At 46.7% G+C, this 13812-nt stretch overlaps 1 protein-coding gene across 1 annotated transcript in view; it reads right to left on the reverse strand.

The window, feature by feature from the left end:
- The window catches only part of SETD1B (SET domain containing 1B, histone lysine methyltransferase), a 54979-nt gene that overhangs the window by 35824 nt on the left and 5343 nt on the right, over nt 1–13812 (reverse strand). The window contains 2 exon segments of the mRNA XM_035890471.1: nt 9412–10587; nt 13325–13437. Of these exon segments, the coding sequence (XP_035746364.1) occupies nt 9412–10587; nt 13325–13437 (1289 nt within the window).

Consider the following 13812-nt stretch of genomic DNA (forward strand, 5'->3'; position numbering starts at 1 on the left):
CCCCCTTCTCCATGACCCCACAGCAATACAAAGCCAGCTGAGCTGGGCTGCAAAAGCCACCCGGCGTCCCCCCAAAGGTTCGTGCACCCACAGCAGCCAGGCCAAAAGGCACTTCCCCGACTGCAGCCTTGTGCCACAGCCCTTTAGCAGCACATGCAAACCAGCAATGGGCCAAGACAAAGTCATGCAACAAGATTTCCTCGAGCTGAAGTCTGAGCATGCAGCCCAGCAGGGATCACAGCTTACTTTGGGTGTCCTGTAGCCAGGCTGGGTGCTCCCTGTGAGATGCCAGCTCCCAAGGAATTTAAAAGCAACCCCAGCATCAGGTCTCCATCCTCCATCAGGGGTCTGCTGGGGCCAGGCTGCCCTTCGCCACCAAACCCACATCACCTTCCTGCCTGCTTTTTGCTGACCTGGAATACACCTTAGGTTTGCAAAACCACCTGCTGTTACCACTTTCCTGATTAATTTGGGAGGTGCCTCCCATCTGACATTGTATTAACAAGCAAATCAATTCATTGAGATTCCCTTGTCAAAATGCATCTTTTTGCACACATCTCCATGGCATACATTCAACCGGTAGATTGCTCTTTATGTTTTACTGTAATTTAAATAATTTTATGCAGTACTAAGGATTTTCATATTTTCCAAGTCATTTTTTTCCTGGACAATAGCAAAATGCTTGTAGCACCATGATAACAGTTGCTCACATTTATCTGTATCCTTCAAAGACAGTATTTCAATTATCCGTACTGGAAACTCTCAGCCACATCTGCTGGCCAAAATGCCACATTTGGCAACCACTTAGCAACAAGGACTGGATTGGGAAACTGTCCCCAGAGCTATGCACCAACATTAAACCAGCTCCAGCTTCCACCAAATAACACTGCTATTACCCGAAATGTATACATTTTGTTTTGCCTGGGACACACAAGGCACCAGAAATAACAAGCTCCTTTGGGAGAAGGGAAATCTGAAAAGAAGCCGCCTACTTCAGCAACCCCTCCCCAGGCTCCAGAGGGAACATCTCCCTGACATGTGCAACGCGTGTTAATCCTGAACAGCGGGAGGAGGACACACCACTTGGACAACAGCACAAAACTATACTGCTCACTGTGAAACACAGCTCTTTTGGGAAAAAAATGGATATAAGAAAGTGACTCTCGCTCCACACCATCCATGAAAGCAGCAGACACCTCATTGCTTGACCAGGCCACCACAGGGCTGTTTCAACCCCAGGAAAAACAAACCCCAGTCCTTCTTTCCCGTCACCCAACCTGCACCATCCACAGCCCTCTCCTTCCTAGGGCTCCCTGCCATTGCACTCCTCGATACAGGGAATTTGGACAGCGGTGAGCCTGAGAACATCCCACCTTGAACTTTTGAAGGTGGAGGAAAGAGGGGAAGGACTGGACCCTGGTGAGACCATCTTGGCTACTCCTCTTCCTCCCCTCCCCACCATTTCCAGAGCATTTTTCCTAACCATCTCCCTGACTTACTGTCTGATATGGAGAGGGAGAGAGAGACACACTGGGCAAAACACAAGTGAGCTGGTCAAAGGTGTGTGATAAATTGCACTTAGTACAGTTATCAGCTCCACATAAATACACACTCCACAAAACACACACGTTCAGAGCAGCCAGCAAATCCAAATGTCGCTAAAAAGCACCGAAGTCGAAACATCCGAGTCCCAGTGAGTGAAAACTGGAAGTTCTGCTACAGATGTCTGACCCTTTTGCAACCAAACCTCCGGACCATAAGAACTGCTGCCAGCTTCGTGTTCAAGCAGCAGTTTCGTTTCCTCCCCGCGCCGTGCCTGCGCAGCGCTCGCAGTGCCCTCTATGCAAAGAGCGATTGCCAAAGCCCAAGCCGCGAACAACTTCCTTTACTCAAACTGCTCCTGAAGCAACACTTTTGCAACGCCTGGAGGAGTGAACCTATTCCAACCTGGGGAGAAATTAGAAACCCCAATTTGCCGCCTTGCTATTTTATATGCAGCTTGACCTCATCGGGCCTGTCTGCACCGCCGGAACCTTGTGAAAGCAGCCACTGGCTTTATTTTAGCACAAAGCAAATGGAAAACATTTTTTAAAACTTTTTCTAAAGACTTTTTTTTTTAAAACACACTTTGGTTTTAGGAGCTGAAGAATTCGAGCAACCTTTTTCTCGTGATGAATAGGCATTTCCAAGAGCAAGCACTGCACTTTCATAATAAAGCCTGAGACAGCAGTAACATGTCTGGGTCAAAGAAGCCCTCGTGGGCAGGTACGTGATGCGCAGAGTTAACGAACTCACGGGTTTCGTTTTGAGTTTTGCTCCATCTTCACTAGGTACAAACAAGTACCCCAAACTGAAAATTAAAATTAATAGAAGGGGGGGGAAAAAGGGGGGGGCGGGCAAAGTCATGGGACTCAAAATTGATGCATACGGAAAAAACGTTCTACTGATGAACTGTATCTATTTAGAGGACTCCAGGAAAGGCAACAGCCAGCAGAAATTTGAATAAGCGCTTGTCTGTTCACTGCTCTGTGTCAGACACAGACACATATAGAACACAGTGGCTGCTCCATCTTCTTCAAAATCAGACCCAGAAATTAGTGCTGTTCTGGCAGCTGCCAGCACAATATGTTAACAGCAATTATTTTCTCAATATTTCTACTGATTACCTAACACACTGGCACATTTTCTCAGTGTCACTGCATGTTGCAACACACACTGCCATCCAGTAACTTGTCTGCATTCCCTTGGTCACTTTTCACAACCATCAGATGTGAAACGCAAGTAGAATGATAATAGGTTGGAGAAATGGCGAGGAAAACGTGTCACTTCAATGTGAGGCTTGACAGCCTGCATTTAGGACATCTGAACACTCAATATCGTCACTGCTAACACCTGAGTGTTGAAAAGAATAGGAAGAACTCTGTAAGCAGCAAAAGGAAGATGCCAACGGCTCCCTAACTGTAAATGGCCTGCAGAGCTCAGACTTACAAACATTATTCTGCCATAAGCTATCTGCCATGGTTAAACATTGTCAGTTGGATCTAAGTTTCCAGCACAGCAGAGCATCTGTAGATTACATGAACACAAAATAAGCAGCACTCTACCTATTAACAAGCAATTCAATTATACATACCCCATTCAACAGGAACTGAAAATTTACAGAAAGTCACTGGTGGCAAAACAGAGAACGAACTGAGCTAGTGGCAAGAGTATAATCAGCAACAGTGATTTATAAAAAGGGATGGCGATGTCATTTCTATTAGGTATGCAAAATGCAAAAGCCTCAAAGTCTTAGCCTGGTATGAGAGAGTGAAAGAACCACTCAGCCTCCCAACCACAGCCTGCTTTCTATTTTTCAGTTACACTCCAGAGCATTTCACCATTTCTAGCTCTGTTATCAACAACAGACACGTTCTCTCATTCTACTGAAGCCGGTATCCAAAAAACCCAAACCATAAACAGTCAAATATTTCTCCGTTTAGGTTTTTTTTTCCCCCCCATGAGCATACATGTATGAGTGGGTGCATCACCAGGAACACCAGGTGAACCCTGTGCAATTCTGCTCTGAAAAAGTGACTGTAAAAACTGACACTAGGCTTGTTACCTCTTGCTGCTTCCTATATCGAACACATTTGGCTGGCCAAGCCCTCTGCTCTGCTAACCACCAGCCTTGTGAGCAGCCCAAGAATCAAACTGGAGCCAAACACAAAAAGTCAAAAGTGAAATACAACTTTGCAAATGCACTTGCCTACTTCATATAAATTTTTGCAGGAGCAGCAGGCTGTCATGCGGTAAATGAATCAGATGTACAAGGAAGCAGTCCCTGCCTGTGGCCTTCCAGCATCAGCTCTGAAAAAACAGGTAAGATAATAGTACCCTGCATTTCCACTGCTTCAGGAGCCAGGACACTCTCACCCTGGCCAGGTTATATGGGAACCGACCCTCAGCCCTGAGCATCCCCAGGAGGATGTAGGGCTGCAGTCCTGCCCTCCTCTGGACATGGAGACTGAACAGATCTCTGAGCTCTCAAAAGGGTCTGGTGTAGTGTCATATTTAAACCCCCTTTTAGGGATTTCTGTGCTGCCTTTCTTTTCTGAACAAGCTTAAACTCCATAAGATCCCCTGAAGTCCCTGTGGCTTCTCGCTGCTGCTGTGCACGGGTCGGGGAGGGCAGAACTGAACCCACAGTTTAAGCAGCTCGCTCTCATTTCAATTTCACAGGTTTAGCATGGCTGGTGTAATTCACATGTAAAACCACAGCAGCCATCCAAATCTCTGCTGCCTGGGCATTGGCTGGCTGCATTTCTGGAAATTCACGGTCATAACATATACCTATTTCTTGAGTTTCCATTAGGAACCAGTTCTGTCAGGCGTGATCACATTCGCAAGAGCTCAGGAGGCAGGAAAATTTGAAAAAGTGTTTATGAGACTGGGTATAAATCACAGCTCTTGGGTTTTTCTCCCTTCTTCAATTAAAAAAATACATTCAGAGCAACCAGTCCCCACATCTACTCCCCCATCTCCCTCCAGGAATGATGAATCCCACTCTAGCTGTAAATTGGATCCCAGGTGTACCCATATATATTATACATACATAACAGCTACTTATGGGCATAAGGGCTCTCGCACAGTTACTGTGGAAACCAAGGTATCAAATTTCCTGGCTCTTAAGACTGTACCTTCTCGACCTTAATGTGCATTTACCTTGAATAAATCCCTTCTGCACTCTCCAACCCAGAAACATCCCTCAGCAAAGTGCGTTTGGGTTCATCTTCAGGAGGCTCCATCTAAGCCGCCGTCAACGTCCCAGAACACCATGCTGCCTCTGACCCCACACAACCCACGGATAGGAGCAGGATACAGGAGGAGAGAGCATCCTTCTGCAGGCAGAGACCGACCTGCTCCTGCACAGCAGAGCTCCAAGGGGCACCGACCACTGCTGGGGCAATTGGTGCTGCTGGCCAAGAAAACCCCTGCACAGCATCGGGGCACTGCTTTCTCTCATAGGCGCTCGTGACAACTACAGGTTGAACTTCGAATCATAGAATCATTTAGGTTGGAAAAGCCCTTTAAGATCATCAAATCCAACCGTTCCCCTAACCCTGCTATCCCACCACTAAACCCTGTCCCCAAGCACCTCGTCTGCCCAGCTTTTAAATACCCCCAGGGATGGGAACTCTACCCTTTCCCTGGGCAGCCCATTCCAGTGCTTAACAGCCCTTTCATTGAAAAAATTTTTCCTAATGCCTAACCTAAACCTGCCCTAGCGCAACTTAAGGCCATTTCCCCTCGTCTTATCGCCCGTTAACTTGGCTCTGCAGGGAAGGGGAATCCTTTACCAGCTACTGAAACACAGCCCGGTCTGGATGGGGATGCAGCAGCACAAGACACGATGCAGTGTTTTGTGGAGAACATCATCACATCCTGCTAAGGCTCCGGAGGGACAATGTGACACTTCAACATAAATGTCTTCCAGTTCAGGCTGCGACCACACAAGAACCCGAAGATACTTCAATGCAAAGTGCAAATTCAACCCAGATGTAACCTCAGGGACTTCAGCAGAGCTCACTGTAGGGCTGGGCCTGATCCACCTCATCTATGTGTAAGCGCAGCTCAGAAATTCTCCCCGGGTAACTGCAAGAGGATCTGCTGCATATGCACAGCTTGTCACAGGGATGCCAATGCTGTCCTGTAAGAGGCACCTCAGCATCCAGCATGGCATTAGAAACATTCACAACAGTCGCGTGAGACACTGGAGGTTGCTGGTGACAGCAGTGGCTCTCAGGGTCTCTAGGGCTGCTGCATACTGTGCGACTTCCACTTTACTCCCCAAACCATTTGCTAAAATTCACAGCAAGCAGCAGGAGAACTGCTCACACCTCATTCATGTTTCAGGATGTCTATTTTTATGATTAGCTTTGGCATTTTAAAGGCACCCCTCCCGTCTCAGTAACTAGATGCTGAGCCAAACTACCAGGAAGACATGAGCCTGTTGATCCTTCAATTAAAAAGTACTTTTGCGTTTATAGATCTGGAAAAATACCATTGTCAGTCATATGGTCTTCCTATTACACACTGGCTATGCGCACAAACTAACATGTTCGTAAGCTGAAACATGAAAGGCATCATCAATATACAACAAAATGACTTGCTATAATCCTGTCACCGTCTCCAGCACACACACAGAAGCAAGGCCTCTTCCTTTAACAAGCCAAGCAAAACCAAGGCCTGGCTCAAATGGGATGTCAAAACGTCAAACTGTACTTACTTAACTTTTGCACTTCTGGAACAGCAAAGATCCTGTGAAAAAGAAATTATTACAATTCTTTCCTTGTTATCTCTCAGGAACATAGGAAGGAAAGTTTGTACATTGCTACCCTCAAAAATCTTCCTAAAATAACAGTGCAGCTTGGCTGTTTTCTTTCCTTGTCATCTTCTAGTTTCTTGAAAAAGCCCTCTCTGCCTCGTCGTCCTGGCTGGCAGGTTGTGCTGTTGGTAAAGGATCCCTTTTCTCCTCTTACCTCATACTGCCCACATCCCGCTCTGTTCCACCTCTCAGCGCTCGTCCCTTGGCTAAGCTTAGCAGGACTTTCTCTGCAGACCATAATCACTGCTCTGAGATTAGTCGGAGTTAGGTGTTGCAGACAGATGCACAGCCCTTCCTCTCCCACACCCACACTCCCTGCCAAGCTCTGGCTTAGGAGTATCATACCGGATCTTGAAATCAAACTCCGGGGTCTTGCATGATAAATCAGAGCAATTGCTGGGGCTTGGCTGTACCTCCTTTACTTATGGCAAGACCGGGGTGGTTAACTCGCCTGACGATTTGACAGCGCTTCACCTATAGAACAAATGTTACCATGTTAGCAATCATTGACAAAAATCATGCTTGTTTTGATGGGAAACAGGAGTAGGTCCTTGAAAAGCACCTACTGTCTCAGGAAAAACTTCCCTGCAACTTTGCTGGTATCTTTATGAATCCTGAGACTTTCCCAGCTAGAGCACCCGCCCAAAGAGAGCTGGCCTGGGGCTGCTCCGACCCTTGAAGAGCCAAATACGAAGTAAATAAGAAGTTGAAACTCTCTGCCCTTTATTGCTTCCTTATGACGCTTAATGAGCCTTCCCTACCCTAATACATCATTTCTGCTCTGCTCCCCACGCCACACAGTCACTAGAAATATTCAGGTCTGCCTTCCTCAGTTTTGCTGGAGGATTCTCTGAAGGACTGAAAGTTGAATAGTGGTATCACAATAGGCTGAAGCCGGAGGTTCAGCTTTCCAGCCCTTAGACAGACTCAATGCCCCTCTCTAACTCAGTTGGAAAGCTGCAGCTCAAATTTCAGCCTATGTTAAGTCACTGTTCAGCTCTGCTCCTTCAGCAAAAGAGAGGGAAGCCAGGAGAGCCTTTTTCTAAAGCAAAAAACTGAGGGGGGAGAAGGGCGGGGGAAGGAAGCAAAAACACATGGAGATCGTTTTTTGTGCATCAGAAGGAGCAATGAAAGGCGCAGGCAACTTTTCAAACATGCCAGAATAGCTTAGTGTGATTTGTAACCAAGAGGAGGGTTGAATAAACAGCTCCAACAACAAACATCAAACTTTTTTTTTGGGGGGGGGGGAGGGAGGAGACAATTAAGGCAGCAATGACCTGCACGAAGACCCTGCTACCACCTTTCTGATTTCTGCAGAGGATCGAGGCGTTTATATCATTTTGTATCACAGAACCACAGAACCATCGATGTGAACTTCTGACACCAGCATCTCATTAAGGGGAGACAAAGACTTAACATGGGCTTCAACGTCAGCACGCTGCTGCCCCATATCACAACCTACAAATATAACATCCCAGCCAGTCCCCCAACGCTGATCTCAGCTACAGAAAGTGCCTGACCCCACATACCATGCTGGCATTCATCCATCTTTCTAAACATGCTCGGAATTGGCTGCAACCACTTTGCACGAGAGTAAGGACAGCAGATACAAGCCCAGAATGGCAAGGAGATGAGGGATGCCTTCCTCTTTTTTTTTTTTTTTTAGACAAACTAAGAGTATCCCCTCTTAAGCCTGCCAGACCAAGCTCGAGGAATCAAAACTCTGTTGCTAATTAATACATCAACAGGTCCCACCAACCAGGGACTTGCCTCCCAAGAGGGGAGCCTGGGCCAGCCCAGATGATGAATGAGTCCTCAAGCAGCTGAATTGTTTCAAAGGCTAAACTGGCAACTGCAGGGACAAGCAGGTTCAGAAAGGCATGTAGAAAAAACAAAATATCTACTACAGTTACAATCTTTTTTTTCTATTTAGCACCGCAACCTGCACTATGTTACTGCTGCAGCACTCTTTCTCCAGTGAAGCACCCGGCAAAGCCTACACCTACAGGAGCAGCTCCCCTCCCCTGAAACGCAGCCACTTCTCGGGTGAAAACCTCGCAACTGCGGACCAGCGGAGGGCAATCCATTCTGCCAGCTTAACCCCAGCAAACTTCCATGAGTAAATTAATCTACCACGCTCGGGACGACCAGCCCTCTTGGATGGTTGAGGTCCCCTTACTCCAGAGTTCTTGCACACCAGGGACAGCAGTTCCATTTGCTTGCATGGCGATTATAAACACTGAGGAGAAAGGGTCTGGCAAAGATCTGCGTTTTGACTGTTCTTTGACACAGCAGAATAGGACCGACACGTCCACTGCAGCGATACTCACATTTGTTGCAACAGACCTCCCAAACAGACAAGCCATGCAACGTAACTTCTCTGTCTGCTGGCACCATTCCACACCGTTAAGCTCTCGCTGTCCCTTCAGCCACAAATGCCCCAGCAGAGGCAGCAAGCTCTGCTCTATTATTGGAAGACTCGGTGGAGCACATCCCCCACAAGCCAACTACCTCCCCCTTTCAACTGAGCAAAGCGAGTATTAAAACCCAGCAACTGTCTCCCGTTCAAACCAGATGGCATAAATAGCTGGAGAGCTATCAAACAAAGTATACATTCAATACTTCGGCGTAACATGAAAGCCCCGTTAAGCAAGTGTGTGCATACATACACACCCACGCTCAGGGACCGAAGCAATGGCAGAAAGTGCTCGATTAACTCCTCCAGTGGCTTAAGTGTCTGTCGACACTCAGGACATTCACACAGCATGAGTACTGGCCAAACTTCCACGGCTTGTGCAGTCCTTGAGCTCTCCTGAAGCTATAAATTGCAGCAGGCTGCTATTATAAACAAGGAAAGCTGGAGACTGGCAAGATGATTAAGACCATCACTTTGTGTCACATCTAACTCATTTCCATCTGCCTCGAGTAAAAGAAAAAGCCACCAGAAACCCTGCACTCTAATGACACTAAAAGAGCCAACTCCCTGCCCTGTCCAGCTCTGGGGATACGCATGGAGCTTCGTAACTCAGTTCTGGCTCACTTACCTCGTCCATCTTTTCTGACGTTGGAGTCTGGTCACCAGGCACCATTTCTTTAGCCTCGGAGGTCTCAATTTTGGAGGTCCTGCTCAGCTGATCAATGGGAGTCATACTGGCCTCTGACGTTCCCCGGGAATTCTGACTCAGAGGAACCGTCCCAGGGATGGGCTCGTCATCGTCAGAGTCAGGTAACGGTGTCGGGCTAATGTCCTCCAAGCCTGTGCTGGAAGGGCGCGAGGAAGGCGTCTGACCTCTGTAACCGGGCTGAGAGTTTGAACCGTACATTGGGATGGGAGAGAGCTGGGAAGAAGAAGAGGAGATAGGGCTACCTTCCATTCGGACCTCATTATCCGAGTCATGCTCGTTAAGAAAGGGTAATTTTGTTCTCTGCTCTTTTAAGAGCATCTCAATCCTTGAGTCTAAACTGTTATGCTGCATTTCTGACTCCATGGTGGGGGTGCCGGGGGTCTCGCTTCTCTCTGGAGTCTGAGAGAAGGATGCTGTGCTCGGTTCAGGAACAGAGTTTGAATCGGGCAAGGGCGGAAGCTCCTCCTGTTTCTCCTTCACTGGAACAAAATCGATGTTAGTGGCAGCGCTGCTTTCCACAACCATCTCAGCGGGAGGTGGCGCGGGTCTTCGGTACTCTGTTTCCCTGGAAGTCTGGGGAAACTGCTGCTCATCGGATTGGGGAAATACAGCTGGTGCTTGGTAGGGAGAGAAGGCAGATTTGTAGCTCGAAGAACTAGAGTGGCTCAGGGGAGGAGTGTGAGAGAACTGAACTGGCTCCTGCTGATGGGATTTGTATGTACTAAACTGATGCTCCGTCCCTCGGTAAACACCTGCCGAGTTATGAACATAGTGATGTCCCGGTCGACGGTTGTAGGCATCTGTAAATTTTGTTTCATGTCTCCTGGGTTTGTACCCACTGTCCTGCCCAAAATGGTACACAGGCGTTGTCTGACGACTAGAATAAGTGGAATCCTGGGAAAACGGCGTCCCTAACCGTGGGGTGTGAGGTGTTCCTTGGGACTGTGGGGTAAATTGGCTGTACGAGTTCGGGGTGTCTTGCCGACAGCTGGAATAGGCTGTGTCATGGGAAAACGGCGTGCTACTGTTTGGGGTAACAGATGATCCCCCAGAAGAAAGGTTACTGTCTTTTAGGCGCTTCAGGGAATCCGTCAACTATAAAAACAGAAGAGAGAAAAGCACTTAAACACACACTTTTTAAAAGGTATTTGTCTAATCTGTTTGGTTTTCAGAGGAGTTGAGCACCCAGGAGTTTGTGCTGATTTCCATGGCAAAGAAAAAATAGGTTACAGCATCCCTGAAAACACAAACCGTTATCCATTACTAACAGTTCCCTTAGTTTAAAGGAAAAAGGCAAGCAAAGAGGAACTTGTTTATAAGAGGAGGAAGAAGAAAGCAGGTACAACAGTATTCCTTAGAAGTTACATCCAAGAGCATCAGGTGAACTTGCACTGTACTTTTAGCTAAAAGAGTTTCAATTTCTATCAACTATGTGAGGCTTGTCTGAATGGCAAACAGGAAAGATAATTAAGAAAATTCTGAGAAATGAAATTATCAATTTAACTTTTTTTGTGCACAATTCAAAAGATACAAATCAGGAAACTGCCAGCCTGCAACCAAATCTATGCAGCAGGGCTTTGTGTTGGTCCAAGGGAGGGAGCTGACCCACCACCCTCTCTACCAAACGTTCATCTGGAACAACAAAGGAAAAGTCCAGAGATATAAAAAGCACAAAAAGTTCTCAACTGCTTCAAGCACATTTTAAACCCCTTCCCAAAGACAAATGCTCAGGTAGAGCACTACTGATCACGGCATTTGAAACTGAAACCCTACAAGCCTACAGAGCAGCCAAGTGATTGCTCTGCAACTCGCTTCACAGGCACGTTCGGGGGGTTTCTAGGAGCAGCCCTGCTCCAACCCAGGCTCTGCTGAGTCATAACAGTGCCACACTAACCATCAGCGCCAGAATCAATTTTCCATAACGCAAAGCAAGAGCTCAGTGAGAATCCTCCTAGTAGCAAAAGAGGCAGGACTGAGCTCCAGCTCCCCAGAAGCACACTGGGATAGCCAACTGGTGAGACTACAGGCTGGCTGCTACTCTCCAAAAGACGGGAGACCCTTAAAACGACCTGTTTATAACACGCCAGCACCATCAAACCCAAGCTGAGCTCTCACCTGCCTGCCTGCTACACTCGCACACAGCTCACCCACTCAACAGTGTGGACTTGCTCTTGGTGTCACCCCTAGAGACCATGACCACACGGGCATCAGGAAAGTTTCTTCCTCAACTGTTCTAAAACCCACGGAAAGGGTCAGGAACCAGCCACACGCTTCCTGCTAAAATCCACACCTCTGCACCTCTGGTGTAGATGTGATGTGGATTGTTTTTCAGTGGGGTTTGGATATGGCCTGGAGGCAGGGATTGTGGCTTGCAGAACCATCAGGTCTTTCCTGTTCTGCATAAGGGGGAAAGCAAATGTCAGTATTTTACTGAACTACAACAACAGCAAACAAACTTGTTGGCAGATTCTAGCGATGCAAACAGTTAAAGCTACCCATAAAGCAATAATTTTGGTGGCAATTAGGAAAAAAAATCAATTCAGGATAATAATATAATACATGAACACAATATCTAAAGAAACAATCCTAAAGATAATTACAGCACGGACTACTTTGGGAGACACTATCAATTAAGGGTTTTGCTGTTAACCCTGAAAAAGGAGTAAGAACAAATCTGTCTCTTTTTATCTAAGATGTGCTGCAGCCAGCAGAAATGAAAAGCCAGGCCCTGCTCATAGCAGATTCCCAGCAAAATCATCACTCGCCTCTCTCCAGCCTTTAAAAACACCTTGCTGGGAGGTAAGGAAGAATCAGCCTCTTCAGGATTTTGTTAAGAGGATACCGGGGTTTTGACTTGTTGCTGTTGGAGTGGCTGGTGGGGGAAGAGAAGAGTTTTATTTTTTCAGATCAATGGGATTTTCACATTCAATGTACAGCTCTTACCTGTCCTGAAAACACCTGCTCACAGAATTAATGAAATGATGGCATTTTAAGAAGTCATAAGAGTGCAGAGAAGTAGAGAGAAGAAAAAAAAAAAAAGTCTGCCAAATCCATTTCAAATTTGATGCCTTAAAGTGGGTTCCTAAGCCACATCAGGAGCCAGAGCACGTCTAGACAGGGCAAGGGGACTGATGACTCCACACAAATGGGTTTCACCTCCCCCTCGTCCCCTCATCTCAGTGGGGTTTGCAGGGGAGCAGGTAACTGTACAAAGCCATTTAGAGAATCATACCCTAAATATTGAAGGACCCCTGGAAGCCCTCAGGAATTCTGTCCACTGCTTTTATTAACAATTGATTCTGGTGACTAATTAAGATCCTGGAAAATTGATGCCACTGTTCAAGACTTGACATCTTCCCTCTTTTAGCCTTTAAGCAAGTCCGAAGAATGTATGCGCTAAGGATTACATACTGCAGACGCTAGGCCAAATGTACCATTGTAAATCATTCCCCCTGACTTCAAGGGAATAATCTCATCTCAGGGACAGATCTGATCCAGTCCTCTTAACTGCAGGAATTTCTTATGTTAATAGGGCACATACTGTCGGTTCTGTAGGTATTTTTCATTCCAAAAGACAAAAAGCACTTACCATGCTATGCAGACACCGGCATACAGATTAGCCACATGCACTGCATTCACAGAGAGTTACATTTGCTGTGGCAATTATGAGCAAGTTATATTTATATGTGAATTAGCAACATCCACTGAAACTATGGCGAGACCAAAAAAAAAAAAGAAACTAAATTAAAAGTGTTAAAACACTAACGTTAATGATGCATTTGTTTGGAATTTTCTAGAAAGTTATTCTTAAAAAAAAGCCAAGCAAACATACCTGGAGAGTTTCATTCACAGTTGGCGACACATCCTGTTCGGTGCCTACGGGAAGGGTCTGAGGAGTGTAAAGACCATTAACGAGCAGTTCATAGAATCGCATGCGGGTTTCACCTGCGCAACCACAATGGAAGAGTTGATTAAACAGAAATAACACAGCCTATTTAAAAATATATATTCTTGACACCCACGTGACCCTGTTACTGCTCCCAGCCTGCTGCATCCACACGACGGAGGAGCAAGTAGCACCTCTGAGGCTCGTAGGGATCATTTTTAAATAATCTGCTGGGCACGTGAAGTCAGACATTCCCTTCTCCAGCCAAGACGAGGAGGTTTCTAAATCCTTTTTCCTCTTCTCAGCCTGCTTTGCAGCTCTGCTCTTTACCACGCTTGCTGGAGAGCAGCAGTTTCCCTCCTCTCCGAAGTGCCAAGCAAATAGCTTGCAGATTTGAGAAGTGAAACTCTCACCCAAGGGACAAGCCTCTGCCC

This window comes from Egretta garzetta, unplaced genomic scaffold, assembly GCF_000687185.1.
Source record: "Egretta garzetta isolate BGI_Z169 unplaced genomic scaffold, ASM68718v1 scaffold343, whole genome shotgun sequence".
NCBI lineage: Eukaryota > Metazoa > Chordata > Aves > Pelecaniformes > Ardeidae > Egretta > Egretta garzetta.